This window comes from Clytia hemisphaerica, unplaced genomic scaffold (assembly GCF_902728285.1).
Source record: "Clytia hemisphaerica strain Z4C2 unplaced genomic scaffold, Clytia hemisphaerica genome assembly, whole genome shotgun sequence".
In the NCBI taxonomy this organism is placed as follows: Eukaryota; Metazoa; Cnidaria; class Hydrozoa; order Leptothecata; family Clytiidae; genus Clytia; species Clytia hemisphaerica.
Window position 1 is genome coordinate 179520 of NW_027104443.1, and position 15567 is coordinate 195086.

General features: G+C 35.0%; 1 protein-coding gene across 2 annotated transcripts; it reads right to left on the minus strand.

Annotated features, from left to right (window-relative positions):
• Positions 1 to 5501: 5501 nt before the first annotated feature.
• Positions 5502 to 12819, minus strand: LOC136821006 (uncharacterized). 2 transcript variants are annotated; one of them, XM_067077239.1, is made up of 12 exons: positions 12601 to 12819; positions 11905 to 11995; positions 11049 to 11136; positions 10650 to 10735; positions 10182 to 10275; positions 9341 to 9420; positions 9097 to 9194; positions 8549 to 8697; positions 8115 to 8180; positions 7738 to 7784; positions 7345 to 7496; positions 5505 to 7107 (listed from the first exon to the last, which is right to left on the minus strand). In XM_067077239.1, the coding sequence occupies exons 1-12, from the start codon at positions 12605 to 12607 to the stop codon at positions 6893 to 6895; spliced, it is 1173 nt and encodes a 390-aa protein (XP_066933340.1). In that variant the 5' UTR covers positions 12608 to 12819; the 3' UTR covers positions 5505 to 6892. The 2 variants fall into 2 exon arrangements, with proteins under 2 accessions (XP_066933341.1, XP_066933340.1); XM_067077240.1 differs by lacking the exons at positions 11905 to 11995; positions 12601 to 12819 and having other exon boundaries at positions 5502 to 7107; positions 10650 to 10731; positions 11049 to 11125.
• Positions 12820 to 15567: the final 2748 nt, after the last annotated feature.

Genomic DNA, 15567 nt, shown 5'->3' on the forward strand with positions numbered 1-15567 from the left:
AATGTCTTTTCATTCAGATTCTATCACCTTAAATATTCCCACGAGCACATGCAAAATTAATCGTCTTATTCTCAAGAGTCAGCGTGCTTTTCCAACTTAAACTGCTGTAAAAGTGGTTGTGTGCTCAACCATGTAAAAATAATAGATAACCAACTACCTCTAGAAGGCACTTCTCCCAAGAGAACAACCATTGTTTTCCTATTGAAATGAGCACTCCTTTAAATAGCTCTGTGTGCAGTTTGTGTTATGCTTTTTGCTAGATTTTGACACACTTTTTGACATCCACTGAATTGATAGAAAATTTGAATTGTTATTTACTGCAAATTTTGGAATTTTTTTCAAAAGATAAAGGTACCAATCTTTTGACAAATTGACTACGGATAGGCCTGATACCACTTAATCTTCATCTGGATAAATAAACGCTCATAAAATGATGTTATCTGAAAAATATATGTGTGATTTGAAGTGCGATATCTCACGAATGAAAAGTGCATGAAGGTTGCCTGATACAAAATAAACAGATGAATGTTTATAGAACAATAATATCTAATTAAAAAATTCCTTCTGTGAGGCTGCCTATAGGAAAATACACTTTTTCTAACCCAAATTTTGGAAAAATATACATCACGTGATCGATTCTGTCCAATAGAAGGTTGCAAATGAAGCAAGTTTTTATTTGATTGCACTTTTTACGATGTAAAATGTCATTAATATTTTTACAACCGTAACACGGATGTTTTATGAGAATCAAGGCAAGTTGGTTATTTATTATTTTTACATCGTTGTGTGCTACAGGCTCTTTGCGAGTCAGTTTGTTGTAGCCCGTCGCAACCACTCGTACGGTGTTTTGGATAATGTGCTTATAACTGATTTGTTTTGGTTGTGACGTATACTCGGGTGAGTTAGGGCGTGTCTAGATTTTTAAAAATCACAAATCCCGAATCCGCGACCAATAGCACCCATTCTCAGGTGCCGAACTTTTCAATGAAAATTTTTTTGAAGATTTTGATGACGTCAGCAAAAAATGCAAAAAATCGAAAAATGCAATTTTTTGCTGACGTCATCAAATTTTTCCAAAATTTTTTTCAAATTTTAGTTAGATGCATCTTTGGTTCAAATTTGGGATAGATTTGACATGTATTTTTTATATTATAGTAATTATACGATTCACGACGTCACCAAATTCGATCAAATTATGACGTCATATTTATTTAATAATTAATTTTTAGGTTAATATATAATTACGTAACAACCGGGCCCTGAAACCTTAAGGTATAGAGGTACTTTAGAGCCCTAAGTGGATCTCTGAATCTGGCTGCTATTGGTAGCGAAAACTTAGGGTAAACTGTTAGGTTTTTGAGACTTGCCCTAAGTCACTCGAGTAAACTCGATAATGGTATGATGATAATTATCTTTAATTACCTTTTAGCACATTTTTCTATAAATTATTATTTTTTCTACGCCTTTTTCACGAACTCAAATCAGATCAAAACTAATTTTATAAGAGACATGAGTGAGATTTTCTTTCTCGAGAAGTGAGATTACTTTACTATTATGAGATCTGGATTCTTTACAGAGTTAATTTTACTTTTCACTTGGAGTCAAGATCATTTGGGGATAGTATTTGGACAATATTTTGTAATTTCATGTACATATCGTTCTTTCATATGGTGATATTTACTCCCTAGTTTATAAATGACCAAGTTAGATTTTCCTAAGACAGATTTTTTAAGAGATTTCTTTCCTTGTACATTGACATTTTACCTAGTCGACATTTTTTTTCATAGCCCTATGTACATATTTTTAGTTTTTGAACTTTGTGTTTTTAGCTTGAGCAACAATCAACAAAAAGATTCCCACGTTCCAAAGTTTTTTACTGAACTATCCCTAACATACGGGAGCTTTTCAAACTGACACTCCAAGGATTTACACCACTTGTCAAAACTCATGTTGGGCGCGAGGAAGTTCTTTATATCAAGAACAGTAGTTGTTGTCTTTTTTCGCCAACTTGATTTTCTCGTTGATATCTCCAGCAATCTGCTCTACAAAATATTCTTTGATCATGTTCAGATCGTACTTGCCGCTGTTGAAACCAATTACTGCTACTTGGTTCACCCACTCATTCCAAGCTTTCTGATCCAACATTTTAAAGTCGTCAGGTCTCGGATACATTCTTTCGACTTCTTCCACGATGACAGCATGCCTCCTCTCTTTGTCCTCGACAAAAAGAGCAACGAGCCTTTTGGGGTCTTCGTGCTCTAAAAACGTCGGGCTCTTACTTAGACTGTTGTGAATAGCAACACTCACCGGCACGTGTCTCGACACGTACAAAAGATCCTCAGTCTTTTGTTGGTTCAGGGATTGAAGTCAAAAACGATGTAGTTGGGGTAAGGTCTAAACTCCTTCTCAAAATAACGCCTCGCTTTCGGTAAATTTTCACACTTTCACGCCGAAACAAGGTTATAACCCAAACCCTTTATCACATTTTCCTTGTCCTTGGTTGCAACGTAACGATTCTGGTCTACGTTGGTTCTGGCGGGTCGACAGGGACACCCGTGCCACTTGCACCCGTTGAACTCGTAGACAGTCTTGGTAACAGGTTCGTAACCGTCGACCTTGTACTCGTGACCCGAACTATCTCGAATCACTTGCTCGCCCCCGTGACCGCATAAAGTGTGATGAACGTGCCTTCTAGTCTCTCTTGACATATACTCCAACCATTGACACTCGGCATAACTGAAGCTCTCGCCATAAAAGACCTTTCCCGATTTGCTCGCAATGCACCTCACCTTCTTGCCTTTACAGACGATCTGCGTCTTAACTCCCTCGCAGTCGTTCTCCTTGTGTCTTTTGAGGTTGTCTACTCGCGTAAACAGTTGCTTGCAAACTTTCCCAGCTCTGTGTCAAGACATTCATCTTTTTGACATAAAAACAATGACCCACCAACATACCCAAGTTGATGTTGTCCTTCCGGGATTTTCTATACTGATTGTGACCATACACGAGTCTCCAAGGTGCTTTCTCAGAGTTTGTCCTGGGTTCAAAAATTCTGATGTTGATGTCGAACTTTTGCACGATCCCTTCCATGTCAACAAGCTTCGTTCTGCGCACATCTTTTCGCTTGAGCTTTGTGTTTCCATAATATTCTCGTGCCAAATCCAAGGCTAAACATCTCCACATACACAAATTGTCAGTTGCTTCCTCTCTACCGTCAAGCGCATAAATACATTTCTTCTTCCTTAGCCAATCTGGGAGTGGTCCACAGCCTAATAAGGGTTCTCTCGTAGAGATGATTTTGATTTGGACGTGGTCAAATATCAGTTTCCCTTCAAAAGCACCTGGAGTTTCAACGGTTCGCTCTGGTGGCAAATATGTCTTGCTCCAAAAGAAAGAAGAGAAAAGACCACCAATGAGCTACGCTAAAATCACATCCAAACACATCGAGAAAAACATTGGAGATGCGATTCGAAAAGAAAAGCAAGAGGAGTAGCTGATTCGATCTACAGCACGCAACCTAATTTTTCATGGGATTGACGAATCGACAGATGAAACTGAAGAAGAAACAAAAATCGAGGACGAAGAATTTATCCATGACAAAATTATTGGTAAGCGGCTCCATCTGAGGAATATAAAGATTACCGAGACGCAGCGGATCGGGAAATTTACGAAAGAAAGAGAAGATAAAGCGAGATACCGACCAATTAAAGTCACATTTACGAACGAAGAGGACAAGAACACAGTGTTGCAAGCAATAACAAAAGAAAAAGGCTTTCCTTACCGAGTGACAGAGGATTTGACCAAAAATGAAAGACAGATAATTAAAGAATGGTGTAAGGAAGCCGAAAAAATGAATGCTAAAATCAAGGAAGACAACACAAAATGGAAAGTCCGGGGGAGCCCGCGAAAAAAACTCCATTTCAAAAAGATCATTGTAAAAAGTACGAGCGGTTTATAGAGGCCCATGTGTCTTCACGGTGGCCTGCAAACCTGTAAAGCTTTATTATTATTTATTATTAATGTATTTTGTGGCTGATGCCCTCTCGCCCTGTTGTAAAGATTAGTCACCTTGCTGCGAATGTCTCCCAAGCGCTTTAAAAGGCCATTGCGCGTCGCTGCCACTGGTGCTGAAACAGCGTTGTACAAATTAGTTATTGCGTTTTTCAACTAACTCATTGTCTCTTTATTATATAAGTAGCTTTCAACCAACAACACACACGGATAAAACTCACTTTTGAGCGCGTGGACCGCGCGGGTGGGCGATCTGACATTTTTGAACACGCGGAGCGATTTTTGAGCACGCTGGCGATTTTTGACATTCTTGAGTGCGCGAAAACGCGCAGGCGGGCGATCAGGATTTTTCGCTGACGCCACATTTTTTGCTGACGTTCAGCATTTTTAGTTCGACCCGAAAAACAGGCCTGATTTTACGTGATTTGATTTCTCGAGGTAAAATCCTACTTTAGTTCCCTTCCCTCCACTACTCCATTTTCAAGTCAATTTTTTGAAAAAATCCCTTAGATAACCAAAGATGTGCTTTAAGATCTTTCTTTTTTGAAAACCCGTTTATATCATTTATCATTTCACTCTCCCACAATTGTAACAATAAGCGAAAATTAGCCTCACAGTCAGAAAAAAAGTTCGAGAAGACATTCGAGACAACGGGATTCATTTCGAGATAAATTAGTATCGACTGTATTTCTCGCGGATAAGAAAAATTATTCTTGGACACTTCCCAAATATTTTTCCCTGCGTGCGTTCTGGGTAATATTAATTCCGCACAGCGGGCAGAAACTTTGGCGAAGTCAGAAACTCGCGAAATATAGCGAATTATTTAAGCTTCGCCATGAAGATATAAACGACAGGAGATCCATCTCTTTTGCACTTTTGTAGAAAGCCATGCTAGCTTCGTCGCCGCCACGTTAAAATCATAAAATGAAACAATTGATTTTGATGATATACCTCCGGGGAATACTTATCAACTACGACGAAACTTCGACATAAACCACAGTGGCTCAACTCTTTTCAACTCTTTTATTTACATCATGATAAAGATAAGAGAGGCAAAATCCTCGTCAGCTTATTGAAACTCCGACTAATATTTCGAAATTTTGACTCAAAAGTGTCGAATAATTTTAGAGAGTGTCAGATTCATATTATGATTTTCTTTATAACATAACCTCTCAACTTTGACATGCCATTTTTCTTAAAGCCACAAAAAAAATTATTCGTGTGATAAAAGAGATTCGAAAGTATACACGCAGTTGAAATCCTAAGGTTCAACGTCGTCAAATGTTGATAACATTTCTTGCAAACATATGAGAAAGTTTGAGAAGCTTTTTTTGTGAAAAACAAGTAATTTTCAAGCTGAATTAACGTATTTTCGAACTAAAAGCTTCGTCCCAAGTACTTAACACTAACGACAAAGTAATAAGATTTTAAACGGATTATATTAGTAATAATGATATTTCAGAATCTAATTATGTTACAGTTAGTCCTTCCTCTGAAAATATTGTATGTGAAGTATGTGTTGCGAATAAAAAAGATTTTAGGTACAAACAAACGAAAAACAAGGTAGCGAGGAAACATTAGCAAGCTGCGCTATAAGTTTTGGTAAAACATTATATATTTACATAGTCAATAATAACTTATTATGAAACTTAATAATTATGAAAGCTTTTTCCACTCAAGAGGTGTAAAGGAACTATTTTGACTAGCATGTTTGTACTTTTTATGCCATATAAAACATTGACTTTATTTGGACTGAAAAATTAATGGAAACTTCACTTTCCGCCATTTTGATGACGTTATAGAAATAAAAACTTGAATAAGTTTAAGTAGAAAAAATATGCTATTGAACTCAAAAGTTTTCACAATAAAAAAAATCGGATTTTTGATGATGCATTTTTTAAGCAATTCCTGACGTCATCAATTTTTTGAACAGCTTTTTAATTTTTCTCATTCAAATCTTGATAATGACCATCGGTCAAAGTTTGAGCTCCAAAGCACTTTCCTTTGACGTCATCAAAATGGCGAAAAAATTAGATTTTTCGTTAAATATTTGAGTGGAAAAAATTTTGTACAATCTACCTGAAAACATTTTCCATCTCTGTAACGACGACTTTAAGCCAGATTATGCCCAAAAAGTTTTTAAAATTGTTATATGGCTAAGAACATGCTAGCCAAAAATACCTTAAGTGTATTAATTTTGGCGGGGATTAAATTTGGCGGATTTTAAAATCCGCCAAATTAAATACCCGCCAAAATTTTAAAAATTGGCCGTCCGCCAAATTAAATACCCGCCAAATTTAACAAAATCTTTTTAGGATAGAAATTCTATCGAAAATCAGCATTTTTAAGTTAAAACCATTAAAATTTTTGATTTCCAAGTGCCTAAAATTTCCCAAGCCACCAAATTAAATACCCGCCAAATTTTACAAAATCTGCCATCCGCCAAATTAAATACCCGCCAAAATTTTAAAAATTGGCCGTCCGCCAAATTAAATACCCGCCAAATTTAACAAAATCTTTTTAGGATAGAAATTCTATCGAAAATCAGCATTCTTAAGTTAAAACCATTAAAATTTTTGATTTACAAGTGCCAAAAATTTTCCAATCCACCAAATTAAATACCCACCAAATTTTACAAAATCTGTCATCCGCCAAATTAAATACCCGCCAAATTTTACAAATTCTGCCATCCGCCAAATTAAGTACCCGCCAAAATTAATACACTTAAGGTATTTCCTTACGCCTCTTGAGCAATAAATTTTCCTCAAACTTTATTATATTATGCACAATGTGTACTACTACAATCAGGATCACAATTAAATTACCTTATATTATCGGAAAATAGCTATCAATATATTAGAGCCTGCAGAAAAAACCAATATTTTTATATATGCCCATTACGAATGACGGCAGTTAAGGTAAAGTATAGGATTTTTGCCTCGTCAACATTTTCCGGAGCTTGTAAGCCTTCTTCTTCCATTATAAAATTAGCTAGTTCGAGAAACTCAACTGAACATCCTAATTCCAAAGGCTCTTTTGTCACTTCTCGTGCGATGCCGATTTCGTCTTCTTCCACTTCAACTTTGTAGTCTACCGTGTCTAAAAATATCAATAATTGTAATAAGTGACCTAAAATTTCAGGTACCAAAATAAGAAGCGGTTCTGAAAATTAATAAAATAATTGTGAACTGTTTTTATATTTTTCAATGCTACTTTTTTCGGCGATATATTAAAACTATAATGAAACGACAATAATAATCCAGCGATTTAAGTTCTCAATCGTTAACATTAAGATTCAAAAACCAATAAAAAAGAAAATAAACAAGCTATTCTAACCATAAGCTTCTGGTATTCCATAAATGATATTTGGCTTCCCATTTGGGCATTCTTGCAAAGGATATGGCCGAATTCGGTGTGTGTTATGCAGTAGTCTTGCATCATCTAAAGATTGTTGTACCAATCCCATAAAACTGAATCGAAGGCAGTCTCTAAAATTGAAAAATGAATAAATACCCAAACCTGACTGCTTCAATATGTAAACCCCATGGAATCTAAAATTACTACAAGCTTGTATGACCAATTAGAGCCTATGAAGTCTATCAAAAGGTGGCGGTGATTAATTGCCTGGTCCACTACTTTAATTTGAAGAAATATCAGAAATTAAAGAACATATTCCACAGCGTATTTAGTAGAGTGAAATGACTGTTACTGGTTAAGACTAAAAAATACCTGTAGATATCATCTGTTTCGTCTAGCTCTCCTGCATCGCGCATGTCCTATAATAAAAGAATCAACGCGAAAGGGGTTGCAAAGCGAAGAAATTTCGACATGGGCAAATAATTATTTATAACTGGTATTGGCATTGTTTACGTGCAAAATTGAACAAGCAACAATCCCTTACTTAGAGAAGCAAAACATTAAAAAATTAGTTCTAATAACAATTATCTGAAAAGGATCCATCCAGCACACAGATATTTCCCAGTACCCAGTCAAGTCAAGCGAGCTTTTTGCAAGGTCAAATTTTGTGCTTCCAACCAAAAGATTTTTAATGATCTGGTAAAATTCTATCACGAGTTTTTGAAATGTAATTTAAAGAAATATTTTACTTTGAAAAGATTAATCCAGAACTGTGATGCAGCACCCCTAAGCCTGCTCCAATATGCTTCTATTCTCTATAAAAGAAAATAATTTTATCAAAATAATGCCACATCTTTTTTTCCTTAAACCAAATTATCAAAGAGGAAAATACATGAAGTTATTAATTTGTAAATGCTGGATTTTTTCACGACCCCTCTATACCACGAATTCTTAGCTATTCAAGTTAGAGAAAGTATTGTATTGTTTATAATATACTTTTAAGTCTTTTGTTGAAGAAAATTGCCATTTCACACGTGCAAGAATAAAACAACAAAAATTTGATCAGTCAGATTACTATAATGGATTGGAACTAATTAGAAGACGAATGAACTACAAAGCTAGGTGGCTTTAAAAAATTGGAAATGCCCTAACTGAAGAAAGTTTGAATTACACAATTATTAACCTGGTTAGACGTCGATTTGCCATACAAAAAACTTTCTAAACCCGAAAAATTGTCGTCTTCATCTTCCGCATGCAATCGGAAAAACCGCTGCACTCCAGCAACATTTGAATTTTCCGTTCCACAGTCAGCCCTAATTCGTCTTGCAGTTCCTAAATAAAAGATTTCATAATGATCAGTGTGGCTGATTTAAAAAACGTCATAACTGAGTGCTGAAAAGAGTTCGATCCTTGTAATGCATAAAGATTTGTGTTATTTTGTTTGTTTGTTAAGCTTGTGTACACCAAAAAAGTAATTCATTCTTTCACCACAAATAAAAAATCACATGCTTCTGAAACAAAGATCACACAGATTTTCAGAACAAAATGCTCATGTTTTACCTGATAGGGTCGACAAATATGCAATAGGGAATGAAGAAAAGTTTTGTTCCCTATCGTGCATTTTTTTTGTTCCATTATAAATAAAAACAAATTTTTATCGGTGGACACCCAGCTTTATCGTTCACTCTTCTTCATTTGCAATTCAAGTTTATTTCTAGAGGAGTATATTACCTTTAATCTCTGATACGTAATCCAAATAATGCTTTGCAATAATTTCTGGATCATTATTTGTTGAGCCAACAGTTAACCATAACACTTTCCTTGAGTAGCTGAAAATAATAAGAGTGCTGATATTTTCAAAATAGCCCAGAGTAATTACTTCTATGCCTATATTTTTGATTTAAAAGATCGTAAAATCGTTTAACTTTTATACACATCATTATATTTAAATCATCATTAATCATATTTAATTTACCCATCGACACAACCATGGACTGCAAAGCCATAAGGCTTGAGCTTATCATAACCATCAATATGCCATACATCATTTGGTCCCTTGATGAAAGAAAAAAAAATTTAAATCGTTGAAGGAAAAAGTTCTTTGGAAAAAAATTTTAGATAGAAAAACTGAAGATCTTGACCGTTTCTTTGACACTGAAAGTTTGTAAATCAAATCTCACTGGAAGATATTGTGTGATTATAAACTGTCACAACCAGAGGTAGGGGCAGGGCAAATTTCTTTTTCAGAGAGCTCCTTAAAGCTTAAGCCCCAAACCTATATATTAAGAAAAACTTTGATGAGTCTACTATAAATGAATTTTCAAAAAATTACAAAACATTAGAAAACTTATTTGTTTCAAGCTGTACTCATATTTTGACCTATTTTACAGACTATTTTTTTAATGGCAAAACCATTACCAATGTGGGTTTCAACGGACTGAAAGAGGCTAGGGTGATTAGGATGGCTGAAAAAAAGGAGATTTAGTCAGAACATAATTACACAAAAGAAATAAAAAAAAGAAACAGTGTACAATCTTTGAATTAAAATATGAATTAGCTCAGATTAGCTTGAAATTTCTACTTGGTTTGAGATTTCATTTTGAGTACATAACATAAGTTCCATAAAATGACATAAACATTAGGCTGGACTAAAAACTGTTTTTTATTCCAAATTACCTAAATGTAAACAAACTGTTAACCCTTCCATGGCCGAGAATTTCATCGCTAAAATAAAAATAAATTCCGACCGACCGACCGACCCAGCTCCAAAATCTAGGGTTGGGTGACGGCAAACCAACAATTTTTTAAGTCCTTACTCTGCAATGGTAAGTTCTTCTTCTCAATCTTCTTCTTTTTCTTGATTCCACCCCTTCAGGGTCTAAGTGCAGCAATAACAATCTTACTTGTTCCCTACAGAAATAAATAACTAAAATTATACAACTGACCTTTAGTTATACAACTGAAGTTTGGTTTTGAAATTACTGGGACTAAAATGTCAAAATATGACCATAATGGCCATATCTAGTCTTTAAAATTCAATTAAAACCAACCAAAAAGAAATTTGAATCCACAGAAAAAGGTAATGCTGGTAATGGTAATGGACAGGTTTGTGATTATAATTACAGTATTGAATTTTAATTCAACCATGATGACTTAGTGAAAGGAAAAAGATCTGCTAAACATCGAAATATTATTGTAGTGATCAGAGTTCTATTTACAAACTAGATTAGATAGATAGATAGATAGATAGATAGATAGACAGGTAAATTAAAATGTGGCTTAACCGAGATGTATTGAGGCGATGGCGAAGAATCAATTTTTGGTGCATGCTTCTGTAACCAAGGTTACATCCATCTCCACGAAGCTCTGACTAGGAAGGAAAGTAAATTACTAATTTTTAATCTTTTTCTAGTTTAAAGTTAAAAATTGACGTGAAAGAATTTACACATCCTAAGTCACATTAAGGACTGGAAGCAGGGGGCATGCAATAAAAGCTGTTGTTTAACATATCTAAAATACACTTCATCAGTTTTTAAAGGTAAATAGAGCTTATAATTAATGTTATATATGATTTTGTATTAAAGAAAGTAAATTTGAATTTTAACATTCTACTTTTGCCTGAATCACTTTATCAACACACTCATAGTTTTGAGAGCATATAATTATGGATATCGTTATTATACCTGGATAGCATTTACAATGGCCACTTGATTGTTGTTTCCTCTGCGTCGCAAGTTGTTATCTCGCAATATTCTTTTTAGTTGTCGTAAGCTATGAAGTGTAATAATTATGTATATTGTATATACTTTATTTCTGAATAATCTTTTCAACTTTTAATGCATCAAAAATAAAAAAGAATAAAAAAGAATAAAAAAGTAAGTCATGGAGGCATAGAGGAATGAATTGAATTGAATTGAATATATTTTTGCTGCAACACAGCAGGATAACCCCTTACAAAAAAAATAGATTTCTCTAATATATACAATGGGGAACCTAGAAGAAACTAAAAAATTATGCAGAACTAAAGAAAAAATGAATAAATGATTATCATAATATTAATAGTGACACAAAATAATGAATATAAGAAATATTTTTAGTTTTATTTAATGACAATTTCTTTGAGTAGTTTTATTTATAAAGTTCTTCCTGTTACACCTGGTTACACCACCCACCCCCTCCCACCCTGGGAAAACACACTAAGTTCACGTACACACAATACACGCACACACACACATACACACACACTTTATTTATTAACTCATTCCAAAGAAAGACGAGAGAAAGAGTTATATAAGTCCAAAATTTGTGGTTTTGACCGTTGAAAGTTTTAGTAGTTTAATGAATAATTAAGTTGTCCAGCAGAAAAACAATGATAAAACCATGCATAATTATTACAATATGCATGATACAGTAATTATGCATGGCTTTATCATTGTTTTTATGGCTGGACTACATAATTATTCAACAGGACGTCCTCTTTGAAAAAAGGTCTAATATATTTTAAAAAGAAACATTTAAAAAGGGATAAGTAAAACAAACCTTAAAACCAAGTTCAATGACTTCAATAGACAGGCCAAAATTTCCTTATAGGATAATCCTTGATGGAACGAGTTTATAATAAAGTTGTTTCCTGAAAAAAAAATTTAAAATAAATGCCAGTTGTTAAAAAATCAAAAATGGTCTGAAGAGTATTACTTTCAAAGAATGCAGCCCAGAGTCTGTAACCTGAGAACAGATCGTGATTGTTTTCTGCCCACCACGCAGCTCTAACGTAAATGGATGGGTGAAAACAAACGTGATATTTCAAAACGTGATATTTCAAATCAAATCGTACAGAGCAAAGCGTGTCGATAGCTAGCGAAATCCACATCTGGAGCATTCCTAGTCAGAAAGTCTGCCGTATACTATCTTCGCTTTCTGATTTGAATGATGGCGCTGCGATCTATTTTTTCCACCATCAGATTATCAAAGGCAAAAAAAAGTTGAGCTCCAGACCCTGGACTAGAGCAGTCCAGTCTGTCAGTCAAATTTATTTTTTAAGCCTGACCAAATGCCAGTGCAGTCCAGTGCAGTGGACGCATTTTAAAAATTTTTGGCAAAATTGTCACAAACAACCAAATTTATTTATATTTTTTATAATTGCTGGTACGTACTGGTGTAAATCTAAAGGGTTAGCTAACCCAATAAAAAATCACATTATGTTCACCAAAACAATTTGCAACAAGAAATACTTACTATTCATTTGGTTTTGAAAATGGTTTTGACTTTAATCTGTTAATTTCCAATGCATTATAATGTTCTAAATATTTGAAACCATCATTTCATCATTATTGTTGTGACACCGATTGTTGTGTGAGAGGTCATCAACTGTTGTGTGATAATTTTGGTCAAATTCCCATTGGACTTGTTGTGACACCGATTGTTGTGTGAGAGGTCATCAACTGTTGTGTGATAATTTTGGTCAAATTCCCATTAGAAAAATGACGTAATGCTAAATTAAACATCATGATGATGATAGATCGTCTTTATAAAAAATTTACAATATTTTTTATTATCCACGGATAGCAACCTTTCTATCCATGGATAGCTTTCAATATTTCTTACTATCCACGGATAGCAACTTCTATCCATGGATAACTTCCGATGCGTTTTACTATCCACGGATAGCAAGCTCTCTATCCATGGATAATTTCCGATCTCTTTTACCATCCACGGATAGCAACCTTTCTATCCATGGATAATTTCCTATCTATTTACTATCCACGGATAGCAACTTCTGTCGATGGATAACTTCCGATGTGTTTTACTATCCACGGATAGCAACCTTTCTATCCATGGATAGCTTTCAATATTTCTTACTATCCACGGATAGCAACTTCTATCCATGGATAACTTCCGATGTGTTTTACTATCCACGGATAGCAACTTCTGTCGATGGATAACTTCCGATGTGTTTTACTATCCACGGATAGCAACCTTTCTATCCATGGATAATTTCCGATGTGTTTTACTATCCACGGATAGCAACCTTTCTATCCATGGATAATTTCCGATGTGTTTTACTATCCACGGATAGCAACCTTTCTATCCATGGATAATTTCCTATCTACTTTACTATCCACGGATAGCAACCTTTCTATCCATGGATAATTTCCGATGTGTTTTACTATCCACGGATAGCAACCTTTCTATCCATGGATAATTTCCTATCTACTTTACTATCCACGGATAGCAACCTTTCTATCCATGGATAATTTCCGATGTGTTTTACTATCCACGGATAGCAACCTTTCTATCCATGGATAATTTCCGATGCGTTTTACTATCCACGGATAGCAACCTTTCTATCCATGGATAATTTCCGATGTGTTTTACTATCCACGGATAGCAACCTTTCTATCCATGGATAATTTCCAAGCTCTTTTACTATCCATGGATAGCAACTTCTGTCGATGGATAACTTCCTATCTATTTACTATCCACGGATAGCAATCTTTCTATCCACAGATAGCAAATCTTTTTATCCGCACGTAGTTAAGGTTTTTATTTATCATCGTCACTTTTTCATGTAGATGGCCCTAATAAGCTTCCGTAGTTTTTAAAGGGAATCTACTGGTAGGCAACTAAGCAAATTCATAAAATTATTTCAAAATTTTGCTGTTAAAAAAAGTACTAAACATCAAGTCCCGGGGGGGGGGGGGGGGGGTACTAGGTTTGCGAGGTGACGGGTATGTCCGAGCCGAAAATCGAAAATCGACCCTTTGAGAGACAAAATTTTGGTGATTTTGGGACCCTTTGAGAGACTTTTTCCTAAATTTTGGTCCATTTTTTCCAAAATTTGGTGAAAATCAAACCAAAATTTGTCAAAATTTTTGGAAATCGTGACCCTTTGAGAGAGAAATTTTTGATTTTCGTGATTTTGGGACCCTTTCAGAGACTAACTTTTGAATTTGTACCCCTTTGAGAGACTTTTGAGGAATGTGAAGGGCTTCAAGTGTAATCTCTGTTACTCATTTTGTAATTGATGATCATAATACCAGCAGCTTCATTTATGCATTTAAACCAGCGACGTGTATCATCTTCTTAAAATAGTTGTGTAGATAGTTCGAATCTCCTTATGTGTTTCTAATTACCGTAAATTTTCTAATTTAACGTGTACTCTAATAGAACACGTACCTGTTTTTAGCGAAAAATCGTAATTAATCTTAAAAGCGTGGCTAAAATTTTGCCTAATTAAATATTTCCTATCTAATAGGAAATATTTGTTAAAACGGTAATTTTTTTTCTTCTCCTCCGCTCCTCCTCCTCCAAGTCTAACGCTCGGTTTTGGTCAATTTCGTGAGTTTTTAACACGAAGCGTGTCGTCGTCCAGAGACGGCGAAAAGCTTTCCGGCCCTTATCTTTTTTGAGAGCCGGCGGTCGTTGTGTTTTGACTCGATTACGTCAAAGTTGTGAATTTTTCGTCGATGAGGCAATAAGCTGGCAAATCATATTAAAATAGAAATCGACTTGAATTAATAAGTGCTTGAAAATTACCGTTCTTCAGCCAACCTGGCTGACACTTTAAGAAAATGCGCTCGCAGTGCTGTGTTTCCTAGTCTCACAGTGGAAAAAGGATAGAAACCACTAGAAACTGGTTTGTTGTTTGTTGGCTTGGTAGTCAGTAGATGAGAAACTGGCTGGATGTTTGGGGAATGAAATTATCTGGGCTATCAAGATAGTAAGCTGTTGCATTATAGGTAATTTCCTAATCCTTTTCGAGCTCACTCTTTTCTCTTTTTACAGTAGAAGGCTAGCAGCAAGTTTCACATTGAGACAGTGTAGTGTTTTTCAACATTTTCGTCGTGTAAAGCAAAAAAACTTTACATATCATATATAACATACTTTGATTTGCTGTGTTCTTTTTAGAACAAGCAGTCATTCAAAGATTCTTAGCTATTTTCTCTAGTGAAGGTCTTCCCTGTGTCAAAGCAGGAACTGCGGATTAAATATCCGCAACTTAGTGCTAAAATCTGCACCAAAGCAAAGCTATTGAAACAAAGTATACACTATTGAACAAACAAATAATACATTGATTACAAACAAATCTTGTGCGAAGGGAAATCCGTACCTAGAAACTTGTGCGAAGGGAAATCCGCACCTAGATGCTAGAAACTTGTGCGAAGGTAAATCCGCACCTAGAAACTGTGCGAAGGAAAATCC